General features: G+C 42.8%; 1 protein-coding gene across 1 annotated transcript in view; it reads left to right on the top strand.

The window, feature by feature from the left end:
• The window catches only part of DNAH14 (dynein axonemal heavy chain 14), a 551,687-nt gene that overhangs the window by 48,084 nt on the left and 488,248 nt on the right, over positions 1-15,355 (top strand). Inside the window, exons 4-5 of the mRNA XM_043511487.1 lie at positions 3,534-3,739; positions 13,043-13,177. Coding sequence (XP_043367422.1) covers positions 3,534-3,739; positions 13,043-13,177 — 341 coding nt within the window. The remainder of the gene's footprint in view (positions 1-3,533; positions 3,740-13,042; positions 13,178-15,355) is intronic.

Here is a 15,355-nt window from a genome sequence, read left to right as displayed (position 1 = left end):
TCTCAATAAAGAGTCCCCGATCACATAGACCTGCCTTTTCCTGGTGACGGTGCTATTCTCCAGTCTCTCCCCTGTTCCCTCTGGCTGCAAGTTCTTTCCATTCCTATTTTCCCTTATAATCCTCTTCAACCCATCCTGTATCCTCCTGGGGCTCGTATTTGGTGTAGTCTCCCTTGACTCTTCCCCTTTTTCCTATAGGACTAGCTGCTCTTCTCTTCTTCCTTGCCCTTCCACCTTCAGCGACTACCTGCTGAGCCCCTTCTTCATTTTCCAACTCTGCAAACCTGTTCCTAAGCTCTGTTTCTCCTTCACTAGCTTGTCTTTTCCTCTGCCTGGTTCCTTCTCCCTACATGCTTCCACTGACCACTTTCCTCACCCAGTCTCCCCTCAAAATTCCCCAGCCCTGCTTCCATCTGCAAGTCTGAGCTTTTCCCTTCAGATACCTCATGTCTTTGCTCCATCTGCTCAAACCTCTTCCTAAACTCAACTAGACTTTCCACCTGCATCTCCAAACCTCGGATCTTTTCCTCCATCAGCTCTATCAGATGGCATTTCATGCAGAAAAAACTCTTATCAGGTCCCCCCTCCAGGATCATGTACATACCACAGCTTCCACATCCAGTCATCCTTATTGTCTCTTCCACTACACGAGTCACTCCCACAGCTGCCTCTGTATCTGTCATAGCCTTCCCACCTAAATCCTGTTAATCTGGGAAACACAAGCCACACCAAAAGACCACCCCCCACAGCAAAAACAAACCCCAAACAAGCACCACAATAGAAACTCCCACTCAAACACCCCTGTTTACAGCTCTGTTTGCTGGCTCCTGTGCTGCTACAGCTGTCTGTGCCGCTGCCTGACTGGTTGGCTACCTTTATAGGATTCCTAGTCAGAAAAGCCCCGCCCCCTAATCAGGGCTCAGCTTTTCTCCCAGCACAAAGCCCCTACAAGCCTCTACACACACACACACACACACACACACACACACACACCCAAAACTAAGTACAAATACCTTCTCCTCCAACAGAACTCCTACTCAAACTCCCCTGTTTACAGCTCTGTTTGCTAGCTCCTGTGCCGCTGCAGCTGTCTGTGAGACACTCGACATACCTACAAAATGGAAACCATTCCAAGTTTGTTGTCATTCTAAACACACAAACCCAACCTCATCTTCCCTCCCTCTGATTTTACACTACATTTTAGACCTCAAGAGATCAAAACTCTCTCAACTCCCTTAAGGTACATCTCACAGTGAAAACGGCTTTTCACCAATACGTAGACAGATACTTGGTGTTTGCTCACCCACTGAAGCGTAGATTCCTTAAGGGCATTGGGAATCTCTGCCTGCATGTGAGACCACCCACTGCAGCCTGAGATCTTAACCTAGTTCTCAGGACTCTGACTAGACCTCCCTTTGAGTCCATGGCAACTTGCTCTCTCTTTCACCTGTCCCCGAAGACAGCATGTCTAATTGCCATTACCTCAGGTAGACGCATAGGAGAAATAGCGGCCCTGATGGCACACTCACCATTTAGTCTTTTTTTTTTTTTTTAAAGACCAAGTAACTCTAAGGCCATATCCTAAGTTTCTCCCTACTTTCTCTGCACTTTGCATATGAATCAACAGATCCATTTCTCTTCCCCCCCCCCCCACATTGTGACAACAGGGAGATGATTCTCCGTATGCTAGATGTTAGAAGAACACTAGCATTCTACTTGGACAGGAGTAAGGACTTCAGGAAATCCCTACACTCTTCCAAAGGCTCTGTGATATTGGCTCAAAGACTACTTAAATGGGTCTCTGGTTGCATTAATCACTTTTATTAAGGGTGCAACCTGCGGCCTCCAGAGTCCATACGAACACCATAAGGTCAATTTCTACCTCAGTCACATTCTTTAAAGATATTCCTATTTCAGTAATCCGTAGGGCGGTGATTTGAGCCTCTGCCCACACTTTTGCAGAACATGCTATCACTGGAGATTTGGCCTCCGATGCCACTCTCGACTCCACAGTACTCTCTGTAGTAACAGACTCCACTCTGAAGTCCCAGCCTCCAGTGGTGGATATTTCTTGGGAGTCACCTGCAGTGAAGCACCCATAGGGACACTACTTGAAGAAGAGGATGTTACTCATCTTGTGCAGTAACGATGGTTCTTTGAGATGTGTCTTCCCATGGGTGCTCCACAACCCACCCTCCTCCCCTCTACTCTCCATAGGGCCCTGCAGTAGAGAAGGAGCTTGGGAAGGAGGGGGTTCTCCCACACAGTGCTAGGTAGCCTCAAGGCAGACCACGAGGGAGGGAGAGCACATGTGCGGGCTCAATAGACACTGCTACCAAAAATCTCTAATTAAAGGTGCAGGGGTGCACATACACATATAGTGGAGCACCTGTAGGGGGACACATCTCAAAGAACCATTGTTACTCTGCAAGGGGAGTAACTTCCTCTTTCTTGCCTTTGCCAGCATTTTATCCAATAATAATTCTCACCTGGCTTGGCTAAGGTTTTTATATTCCTTATTGCTGGTTTTTTCCCATCTCCGATACAATATTTATCCTTAAACTCCAAGCTTTCTCACTGTTACCAGAGCGCTTTTGTTGTGGTATTGTGAGGGGATATTCTGTTCTGGGGTGGCTGCATTTGTGTCGCATTATTCTGATATCAGGGTCCCCTCTTTGGGCAGCTTTTCATTGCTGTAGAATCCACTCTTGCAATCCCACATGGACTGACTATCTGTCTCAGTGGATGAACCAGGAACATTTTCACTGTTGTGAATTATGGAATGAGAGGGGACTGCCATCTTTTCTTGAATGTACTCATTCCGCTGAGCAACTAATTCCTTGCTCTCCTGCATAGGGGCAGTGTTTGCAATATACCCTTCCAAGAAGGTGGTTTGTTCAAGGCATCGGCATTACTGTGCTTATTCCCAGGTCTGTATGCAACTCTGAAATCACTGCATTGCAGTTTTTCCAGCTACTTGGCAAGTTATCCCTCAAGATTGCTGAATCTAAAGAACCATTGCAGGGATGTATGGTCTGTCCGGATCATAAGCTTCCTCCCATACAAATAGTGATGAGAATGTTCTGTAGATTTAACCATGGCTGGAAGCTCCTTTCAGGAGGTGCAGTCATTTATCAGGAGATCTAAGGATATGTCTGTACTACAAGTGCTGTAGTGGCACAAACGTAGTGATGCTGTTGTAGTGTAGACGCTACAGCAATGGAAGAGGAATTCTTTTGTCGACCTAGCAGTGTCTACGTTGGGGATTAGGTTGTCTTAAATGTGTGTCTTGGGAGTGAATTTTTCACATCTCTGAGTGATGCAGCTAGTTCGACCTAAGTTATCGGTGTAGACCAAGCCTCATTTTTTTCCAAATTGCATATTACCTTTTCACTTCATGCTAGGAGGAGTTGTGCCTTAGCTATAAATGTGAACCATTGCATAAATATTTTCTCCTAGTCAATTATTCTTTTCTCTAATTTCAACATCCAATCAAATAATTCATACAGAATAATTTTCTTGTTCAATTCTAGACTCTCAAGAAAACAAAGAGAGAGACCTGAAATGGCTCAGTGTGAGACGATGATATCCTTGGAGCTAAAGAGTGACACTGGAAAGAAACTTTCCATGATTCCTGTTCATGAAGAAGTCTACCATGTTATTGGCACATCAGCATCTTCTACCATAGATAGTGAAGGAAAGTATAATAATCATAAACTTAAAATGGCAGAAAAAGAAAGCGAGAGAAAATCAAATCTGTTTTTTGTATTGGTATAGATGTACTTAGGATAATTCTTATGATAAGAAAAAATTACCTTCTGTGCATTCGTGACAAGAAGGGCACAAATCATGAATACTCCTATTTCAATTACAATCTTCTTTTAACTCGCTGTGCTCTTAAATGTAAACTATTTCTGACTATGCTGTTAGTGTTTGGCCTAATACATTGATTATAAATCACTTGTCCTCTGTAAAAAAAATAGTGTAGTATTAATGTTTGTTCATTCTGCCTCTGCACAAGATTTTATAATGGAATTGGATTAAGTTTTGCTTGTTTACTAGGAGTGTGATACATCTTGGAATCATTAACAAATGGTGCTCTTTCTTTGAGTGCTTGTGCATGTGTATTCCATTTAGGGGGGTGTGCACCCAGTGTACTCAAGCCGGAGAATTCTGTGGAGCATGTGTCCTGTACCTCCTGGCGAGTGTTTGAAGGTTGGAGCAGCTCCAGCCCCTCTTTGGTTCCTTCTCACTGTCTAAGACTATAAGCTAGAGCTCCTCATGTTCTGTCTTGGTCTCTTTCCCTTGTCTCAAAAGGTTTTTTTCCTTTGTAAATAGGTAGTAGTATCATTTTTAGCATTTTGAGGAAGTAAGTAATAGAGCAGGCAATGAGACCATCCTCTGATTCAGGACTGCCTGATACAGTAAGATCTCAAACTACTGTTCCTAAAAGTGCCTTCTTCAAGTGACTTCTTCATTCAAGCTCTCAAAAACATGAGAAAGTGGGATCCATCTGTCATGAGAAAATGAAAGCTTTCCCCATCTCTGTGCTCGTCTCACAAAGAACCAACACCTGAAACTCACCCTAAACCAAAAAAAGAGCTCTTTGAGTCTTAAAAAGAATCTTGAACACAGATACTCTTCTAAAAACCTTCCCCAGGCTCTAATCCATACCAAGGTTAGAACGATGTCTTTGGCCTGACACTCCCCAGTACCATCTCAGCTCTGGCACTGGCCACCAGGCCTTAGTTGAGTCCGGCACTGTCTGGCCTCTCTCAGACTTATGATCCAGCAACTCTGTGGCTCCTGGATTATTGGCACTGACTACACCTGAGGCTTATGCTGCAGCTGGAGATGTATGCCTATCAGTACCACAGTCTGCTATGATTCAACCACACTGAATATAATAGTGACATTATCTGTACTTAATCAGCACCAGCATCGGTACTGGTTTCACTCTCTGAATTGGCACTGACTCTACTCTCAGCACGAATGTTGACTCACTTTGTGACTGGCACCACTGCAGCTTTTGGTCTTGGTACCAACTGTTTCAAACACCTGATTGGTGCACCTCTAGTGGTTGATACTGAAGCAGATACAATCATCGGTACCGAAGTCAAACCATGCACGGTTCTTGGTGCACATTGCCATAGCATTGACATTTGGTTCTGTGCTGACTTTGAGGCAGTCCCCGTTGCTGTTGTCAGCTAAGCCTCATTTGTTTAAGCTGCAAGCAGAGCAGCATGGTGCATTATCTACCCATCGTGGCATGACTCCTCCAGTGACATAGGACTATTGCATGTCCTTCTCTGAATCAATTACAGTAGAACAGTGGTTCCCAAACATCTTCATGCTGCGACCCCCTTTGGTGTCATCTCTGTTATGGTGACCTCCAAGGGTCTGAGAGGTGAGGGGTGTCATGCTGGAAAACCAGGTGCTAGTTCTTGCCAAGGTTTTAGGCCTCAGACAGGCACTGACAAATTCATTGCTGGCAGCCAGTCTGTTTTACCTATGTGTTAATGTTGTTAAGATGGGTTTTGAACATAAAACAGTGTGTTTATTGTTTAGACTTTATGAAATGCATGTAAGTTGCTGCATGAATTAATCTTTATCTAATATCTTTATCACATGCTGTAAAGCAAAAACTTAAATATTACCTTTATAAGTGTAAAAATGTTTGCCTTGAAACTGTCAACCTATCAGGCAGGACTACCAAAACTCAATGGGCCATTGTGGGATATCATAATACAAAGACTTAGCCTGTGCAGGGGCAATTAGCAATGTGCAAAAGGGCTCATCCCATTAGCTTGTATTCTGGAAGAAGGAAATAAAGATAGTGAACAACATTTTTCATCTCTTATGGTGTTTGGACTCTGACAGGGCTGGAGCTATGAAACAGAATCAGAGATTCCCCAGGGTCAAGCTGGGATAGCCCTAAAAGACATTAAATGCTGACAGATTACTACAACCCTCACCTTTTGGACCCATAGATTGTAACTCATTTGTGTATATGTGTTTGCCTGCTTTAACCTGTAAATAACTTTCTTTTCTTTTTTTCTAGTTAATAAATCCATAGCTTGGTATAGGATTGGAAACAAGCATTGTCTCTAGTGTGAGATCAAAGGTACCAATTGACCTGGGGTAGGTTACTGGTCTCTTGAGCCTGGAAGCAACCTGAATCTTTTATGACCTCTGGTATATTGCAACCAACTATCACTAAGACCAGCTTGCCTGGGTAGCAAAACAGACTGGAATGCCCAAGAGAACTGTCTGTGACTTCATGGTAAAACTATTAGTGCTTCAGGAGTTCACATTTGTTACTGTGTTGGTGAAATCTAATTATAGAACATACAACCAGTTTGGGATGTCTGCCCTGCTTTTTGACAGTCTGCCTTGAGATTGGAATTCATGGTCATGAACCACTGCAGACAGCATGGGGGAGGGGGAAGGTGCTTGAAAAATTAGAAGCACGAAAAACTGTTTTTGATCATTCTGCTACTCCAGACATGTCATTTTGATCCTAAATTTATATTAAAAGTTATAAAGTCTCAGAATACAGCCAAGCAAGAGCCATCTGTGCATGTCCAGTATTGCAGTAATGTGGACAGGAGGAGGTGATGGAATGGGGAGTGAAGGAAGCTACTGAGACTTGGGGGTTTGTGTGTGCCCTGCGCACCAATACCCTCTGCTCAGGGGTTCTGTCCCCCTGCCCCCAGCAGTTGGTACATGTGCTCTGAGTCCTGTCCTTCCCCTGCGCCCAGTGTCTTCCCCCAGGTGTTTTTGTACGTACTCCCCAGCAGCTGGCCTGATCTCGTGCACCACAGCAGCCTCTTCATCTTCTCCTCTGGTCCTGTTCTTGCATACCAGTCTGTGAGATTGTGGGAGCAACAACGTTGGGGCAGAGGTGTGGAAACATGTCTCGCAACCCACAATTTGGGAAATACTGCAATAGAGGACCATTACCTAGCAGATCGAGGCGATCTCAGCACTTGTCTTATTTCTCAGGTAAATGCATGAGATCTTGTTCTAATAGGGCTTATCAACATTGGCCTTATGGGAGATCTCTTTTGAGTTTCTTACTGGCCACCCATGCTGTGCACACACTGGCCTTGTTGGGCTCCCTGGGGAAGCCCTTGGTCCTTGAGTACGGTTTTGCTTATCCATTCCAGACATGGATTTCCTTCACTTTAGCCAACTTTGCAGGCTCCTCAGCCATCTCAGATACTGTTCTTCTATACCTTGCCAGGACCTATTGAGGAAAAAAGAGTAGGAGTTATAGCCACAGATGGACTCCTGATCCATCTAGGTGCCCTTTGGGTACTAAGCAACTGTTTTGATGGTTTGATTGAGGATGCCAGACCAGTTTTCATGATTCCAGTCTCTCTCCTTTCTTTGCTAACAAACAGTCTATCCCATTTCTTCAGTGCTTGGTCCCAAATTACTTTGGACCAATGGGTCTTATGCACAGTGGAAGTTGGATACATCCTTTGGTTTGTTTCTTCACCCTCCTTCCCATTCTCTTTCCCTATCTCTTTCAGGGACCATTCTCACAAGGAGCTTCTCCTACAGGAGGTTCAATTTTTCATCCAGGTGGGAGTCATAGACGAGATTCCTCAGTGTCAGAGGAACGGGATTCTATTTTTTTAATCCCAAAAGCACAGGGAGGTTTCAGCCCAATTTTAGATCTGCATCAACTCAACCAATATCTAAAAAAGAGAGTTTTGCAGGATCATGTTGGCTTTCATTATCCCCTCTCTGGAGACTGGTATGCCACCCTCAGCTTAAAGGATACCTATTTCCATGTGTTGATTTATCAAGGCCACAGAAAATATTTCAGATTTCTGTCATCTCATTACCTGTTTGCGGTGCTGCCCTTCAACCAATTAATAGTGCTTTGGATTTTTATAGAATGTATGATGATGGTAGCTGCCTTCCTGAGAAGGTTAGGAATCCAAGTTTATCTCTGCCTAGATGACTGACTTGTGTGAAGCCATTCCAGGATTCAGTTATTGTCCAGTGTAACTCTCATCCAATCAACTTTCAAGGCACTGGGTCTGTTGATCAATTCAGAAAATATCTATCCTCTCGCCAGTTAAGAGGATAGAATTTATAGGTGCAGTGTTGGACTCTACACAAGCCAGAGCTTTCCTTCCAGAGTCAAGGTTTCAGACAATTTGATCCATTGTTTTAGATCTCAAGACTTACCCAATCACAGCTGCATGGAATTTAGAGGCTTCTGGGACACATGGCCTCTTGAACATATGCAGTCCAGTATGTCACGTTGCATCTCAAGATTTTACAAGGTTGACTGGCTTCAGTATTTTTGCTGAGCCATTCCCATTGAAAAACATGTATCTTTCACATTTTAGACTCTTTAGGCTGGTAGACAGACCTTGTCAGTACTTGTGTAGGAGTTCATTTAGTCCCTCCTCAATCATTGTGAATGATAGTAGAGGATGCATCTGCCCTGGTTTGGGGGGGGAGGCTCATCTGGGTTCTCTTCAGTCTTGGGGTTATGGTATGCAAAGGACCTAATTCTTTATATAAATGTCAAGGAGTTGATAGCTATCTAGCTGGAATGCCAGGTTTTCCTACCCCATGTCCAGAGAAAGTCTGCTCACTCTCACAGACAACATAGCAGCAGTGTTCTGTCTCGACAAGGAAGGGCACACTCATCTCTACTCTGCCAAGTGGCAACTTATCTCTGGGATTTTTGCATTGCCAAATTGATTCGTATCAAAGCTGCTTACTTTGCAGGGTGCAGAATGAACTGGAAGATCACCTAGACAGGTCATTTGTGAGTTGCCACGAGTGATCCTTTCGTCCCGATGTAGCCAGATCCATTTTCCAGATCTGGGGAACTCCCCAGGTAGATCTGTTTGTAATGAGATACAACAGGAAATGCTAGCAGTTTTATTCCTTACAGGGTCACAGTCTGGGTTCCCTAACGGATGCTTTCATGTTGCTCAGGATATGTACACTAGTACGTGTACAATCACTTAAAGAAGAAAAAATGATTATTAACCATGTGTCCATTCCATGACTTGTCTTCCTAGCCTTCTGCATTGGAGGCTTTCTAGCAGGGAGGAACCTTGGGGGTTGGGAGGCCGCTCAGTGCTTCACACCTATATGCAGTGGTGCGCTGCAGCAGAGGATGCTTGAGCTGCCCCAGTGAATACCTCTGAGGGAAAATCTTCTGATTTACTGTGCTTGGGGGCATGCACACATCAAGAATGAAATGGCCATGTGCAACACATCTCGAAGAAAGCAGGTGTGAAACAGGTTAATGACTGTTTTTTCTATTCCAAAGTAGGTCACAGTTCAGGTTCCTTCACAGATTCATTCCTCCTTCTCTAAGGTTCAAGTCTGACATATGCTTTTCCTCCCATAACACTCATTCCCAGGATTATACTCAAGCTGAAGTAAAATGATTCTGATAGCCTCAGCTTGGCTAAGACAGCACTTGTTCTCAGACGTACCCAGACTTTCAGTTCAGTCACCTCTAATGCTTCCTCCAGACAGGGACATATACTGTCTTTTCTCTCCTTTCCAAGTCCTAAAGCTTGACTGTTGAATGGCTGGACTGTACTGCAAAGAATTGGAGTAGTGTGTGGGTGGGGTGTGGTTTTTTTTTTAAAGCTGTCCAGAAGATTCTTTTGAACAGCAGGAAACTATTTACTAGGAATACTTACTTGTATAAATGGAAACATTTCTTGTGTTGAGCAGAGGTTCATAGCTTCCTCCCCTCAGCAGAAAAGATATAGGATATTTTATCTGCTTTGTTGTAGGGAATTGGAACTGTCTATTAACTCTATAGAAGTGCATTTAGCTACTATCCCTGCTATACATCTTCCTGTCCCATGATGACTAGTGTTCTCTAACCCTATAGTAGATTCTGCTGTCCCTTTTAAAAACACAACCATCTCCTCATCAAACACAGTTCCTCCTTGGGACCTGAATCTGGTATTACTAGCTCTAATGGGACCTCCATCTGAGGCTTTTTGGCCCACCTTCAGCAAAAAGTTTCTTTCTTGATGGCTATTACTTCTGCAGGCTCTGATGTTGAGGCCCCTATATGCTATATTTTTTTAAAGACAAAATGTTCATGAGGTTCCATCCAAAATGTATTCCAAAGGTGGTGTCTAGTATCCACATTAACCAGACTGTCTGTTTATCCACCTTTCCCCCCTAAGCTGCATACATGTAAGGATAAGAAAAGGCTTCATATGCAGGATGTCTTTCAGGCCCACTCCTTGTATATAGACAGAACAAAATCCTTTTAGGTCATCTCCATGTCTATTTATATTTTGTGCAGACAATATGAAAGGACAGGAGGCTTCAGCTCAAAGGTGGTCTCATTGGATAACCATGTATAACCACAAATTATGAGATAAACACACTACCTCCTTCAAAAGTGTCAGCTTATTCTACAAGGATACCAGCAACTTTCTTTACCTTCTTGAGAGATTTGCCTGCAGAAGAAATAAGTAGAGCAGTGACCTGCTCATCGGTGCATACTTTCTCCAAGTACTATGCTATTAGCATAGCCTCCAGAGTTAACTCAAACTTTGGGAAAGCAGTCCTATAGTCTTTCTTCAGATAGAATCCTAACCCCACCACCATTCTGTATTGCTTGGGAATCACTGAGGTGGCATAGACATTTGCAGGCACTCAAAGATGAAAAAAATGGTTACTTACCTATGTAGTAGCTGTTTTTTTGAGATGCATGCACATGTTTGTTTCACGATCCATTCTCCTTCTCTGCTTCAGAATCTATTCTATCATGATTCCATTGTGAAGGAGGGTTGGGAAGGCTCTGCCCTTTATAGAATGGCCTGGAGCACTAGGACATGCAGGGTGCATGTTCTAACTGGGCAGGTCTGGCTACACAGAACTCTTCAGCTCAAGGTGCACTAGGTACGCACACAGCTGAGTGGAATAGACATGTGCAACACAACTCAAAGAAAATTTTTTACAATACAGGTAACTTTCCCCCCCTTATTTGATGAAAACACACCGAGAGAGATGATTCCTATTTTTTTTACAGTTCAAAGTATCAACTACAAAATGTGTACAAAATATATTTATCCAGGTGATAAACTTATCTCCACATATAAAAATTACATGCACGTCTAATTCTAATCTATGTAAAATCTTCTCTAAATTTGTGTATTCAAGTTGAGAAGATATTTTATGGTGATCTTGAATTTAGTTTTCTTCCTGAGAGGAGGAGGTTGATAAAAATACAGTTTATAACAATCTCCCAAAGGCTGAAAAATACCACCTTCCTCCCTTCAAATGTATTTTAAATAAATACAAAATAAAATCACCTCTGGAAGGAATAAAAGTTTCATAAAAATCTATAGAAGAGTTCTGAGAAGAAGTCAATGGCACCTCCTGGTCTTCATGGCTTTCGGTAACTTGTGGTGCTCCCAAGGTGTTAAAGTTGATCCTGCATCATAAGCTCAGCACCAATGTGGACACAAGAACAAATGGGTATAAACTGTCCACCAGGAAGTTTAGACTTGAAATCAGACGAAGGTTTTTAACCATCAGAGGAGTGAAGTTTTGGAATAACCTTCCAAGGGAAGCAGTGGGGGCAAAAGATCTATCTGGTTTTAAGATTCTACTCGATAAGTTTATGGAGGAGATGGTATGATGGGATAATGGGATTTTGGTAAGTAATTGATCTTTAAATATTCAGGGTAAATAGGCCAAATCCCCTGAGATGGGATATTGGATGGATGGGATCTGAGTTACTATAGAAAATTCTTTCCTGGGTATCTGGCTGGTGAATCTTGCCCATATGCTCAGGGTTTAGCTGATTGCCATATTTGGGGTCAGGAAGGAATTTTCCTCCAGGGCAGATTGGAGAGGCCCTGGAGGTTTTTCGCCTTCCTCTGTAGCATGGGGCATGGTTGACTTGAGGGAGGCTTCTCTTCTCCTTGAAGTCTTTGAACCATGATTTAAGGACTTCAATAGCTCAGACATGGGTGAGGTTTTTCATAGGAGTGGGTGGGTGAGATTCTGTGGCCTGCGCTGTGCAGGAGGTCGGACTAGATGATCAGAATGGTCCCTTCTGACCTTAGTATCTATGAATCTAAGTCAGTGGAAGTTTTGCAGTTAACTTTGGTGGGTGAAAAATCAGGCACTTAAGCCCTAAGCCAGATCTCATTTGGAGGCATGGGGGAGGGAAAGAACATTCTCAGGGACTTCAGTTAGCTTTGGACCAGTCCTTAAATGAGGTTGAAAGGAAGGGCTGATGAACCAAGGGACTATAGCAGACATTTTTTTAAGCGAAATTGAGGGTGCTAAGTGACTTGCGGAATTGGGCCCATGGTGATGGCATGCCATGATTCAAGGATTGAACAAAGCACTGAAGCACGTTTTATTTTAAACGTGCTTAAATCTGATTGATTAAACATATTTAAGGTCTTTGCTTATTAGGGATACACTTAAGCATATGCTTAAGTGCTTTGCTGAATTGGGCCCCTAAAGAAGTAGGGACTCGGTTCTTTTTTCTGTAAAAATGAAAAAGTTAATCTTTAAATTAATCTATTAAATTAATCCTTAACTTAATCTATTAGTCACAGCTTTCACTGATTGCAAGTAGAATCAAACCCGAAGGAAGGTTAAATGCAAGAGCAAAATATAAAAAGACGAGTAACACTTATTTTTTTCAAAAATGTTGAAGGAAAAATACATGTTCAAACTGTACACTTTAATACTGATTGTTCCATTGTCACAGCAAAAGAAGTTTAATGTGAATTTCCAGTGCATTCATTGTGGTGAAGAAGAGGAATACTTGTGGTTTTTTAAAAACCCCCTTTTTTTTTACTGTGAACATGTTAGATTTTTACATATAGTGATATTTTAAAAATACATTTAAATTAGAATGTTCTTTGAAAAAATATAAATTGCATAAATGTAAATGAGAATATATATTAACTGTACAATTGTAACTTTTATTCAGAAAACAAGTGAGGCCTCATGACCTACTGTCAGCAGCATAATATTTATATATTTAAACTGTTTGTTACAGATGATGATAAAGAAACTGAAATTCAAACAGTTGTTTCAGAACCAAGTTGCCACACGAAGATCTGTAAACAACAGAAAGCTGAAACATCACATAACAAACCTATTAGGGAAAAGGTTTACTCTTATGCTAGAACAGGTATGTAAATCTTGGTATCACAGACAAATTATTTTCTCAGTTATGCCATTGAAGAAAATGGAGTTACTCCAGATGCAAATTGATGTAACCCAGAAATATTTGTTGCAGTGTCTTTTTGGGGACAGATATCTACTTTTTGGTTAAAAATTCTGAAGGGATAGTTCTAGTTAAGATGGGACTTAATTCTGAACGACATGTCAGTGGCTTATAACTTTTTCTGCAAATTACCTTTAGGGTTGACATTTTTCACACTTTGTCTTAGACCAGAAGTGAATTTGCTTGTAGGGTTAAAAATATGTGATTATTTTTGAGTTCTCAGGTTAAAAATGATTGTCTAGGTTCTTAGTTGACTTTTAACATTCTGACAGTTCAAGTTTAAAACTTCAGTTATGGCATGTACTGGAGTCTCCATTGCAGTGATTTACTCCGGTACCATCTAGATGGATTGAGATGGGATTGGACATCCAGTGTAGGGTATTTGCACCTTTGTCTGAGGTGCCACCTTTCAGCCCAAGGGATGAGCCTTCTTCAGACTTTGAGGTCTCAGTTCAGGGCTCCTTTTCAACGCACCACTCACTGAGCCAGCATTTGGATGAAGCCTCTTGGGATGCTACCAGACATTTTAGGATCAGGGGTTCTGATTATCCATGGGGAACCTTTCCTTATCTGTCCATTTTTAGTGGGCCTTCTGGAATCCTTAAAGACACTTTGGAGAGCAGTTTTACAGGTCTCCAACAACCAAGAAAACCCAGCACCCACTGGTACTGCACCATTCTCAGACACCATCTGACCAGCCCCTGGTACCGCAGAATTGCCATCTGGTACTTCATGGTCTTCCTTTGCTACCTTATACACCCTCAGCACAGGGAAACAGTCAAAATCAGCAGGATCCTTGCCCCATCAGCTAAGTTCTTTTCATCTCCTGATGAAGCAGTGATATCCTCCTTCCCTCCTCCCCTCATACTGTCCACTTTCGTGGCTTTCAAGACCACATGGAATGCCTGGCAGAATCCCTCCAGATTCCTTTAGAGGAAGCGTAGGAGACTTAACAGTCTTCGGGGGACATTCTGAATACTGCCCTCTCAATCAGTGAGGCCCTGGTATCACCTGCTTGTAAAGTCTGCAAACACCTGGCACTATTCAACCCACCTGTAAGTGAGCAGATAAAGAAGTACTATGTCCCTTCTAAGGATATGGGGGAATTTTTTTCATTGCACCCCACTCCCAGTTCTTTGGTTGAGGATGTGGCAAATGAAAGGAATAGACATTAGCATTTCATTCTTTCACCTTATGAGAAGGAGTCCAAATGGTTAGATCTCCTGGGAAGGAAAAGCTGCACCTTGTTGTCCCTCCAATTCCTATTGGCAAAGTCTGACTACAACATGCACTCTAAGTTCACTTTCTTTCTTTAACATCTGCTACTGGATCAGTGGGAACAATTTCAGGCTCTCATTTCAGAAGGTCAGCTGATAGCCAAGACCCTTCCTCCAAGTTGCCCTAGATACCATGGATACAGCTTCTAGATCCCTAGCCATGACTCTGGTCACACAAAGAGCCTCTGGTCTCCCAAGACAGGTGCAGAATATGTTGAAGACCTTATCTTTGAAGGAACCCAGACTATTCAGTTCTGACACAGATTCCTCCTTCCTCTCTCTGAGGTACTTGACAACTACCTCGCAGTCACTGGGAATTTGCGTCCCTGAAACAAAGGTGATTTAGTGGATCTCGTATCTCATTGTAATCTAGGCTGTTCCAATACAATCTCCCACAGGCTTTTCCCAGACCCTCTGACTTTCAAAGAAGTAGATCTAGGCCTCAAAAGAAGGGACCTCAGTCTTCCACAGCAACATCTGCATCTCCCGCTAAGAAACAATGCCTCAGTTGAGCGCCTCAAGCTGCCTACCCTTCCATTGCCTGTACTGAGTGATTCCATCCAACCCCCCTTTGGGGATTGACTGTCCAGCTTCCTTCCTGTCTGGGAACAGATTACTTCACAGATGGATATCTGAGGTTATCAGTGTGTGGTAGTCCATATATTTTCACGCTGTCCCTCTTCAGGGACTTCTCACAAAAGAACCTCTTCAAACAGGAGGTCCAGTCTATCCTACTCTTGAGGGGCACTCAAGCAGGTTTCCCCTGAGTTTGTTGGAAGAGGCTTTTATTCCAGCTATTTCCTAG

This window comes from Dermochelys coriacea, chromosome 3 (genome assembly GCF_009764565.3).
Source record: "Dermochelys coriacea isolate rDerCor1 chromosome 3, rDerCor1.pri.v4, whole genome shotgun sequence".
In the NCBI taxonomy this organism is placed as follows: Eukaryota; Metazoa; Chordata; order Testudines; family Dermochelyidae; genus Dermochelys; species Dermochelys coriacea.
This window is presented reverse-complemented; position numbering and strand designations above follow the sequence as displayed.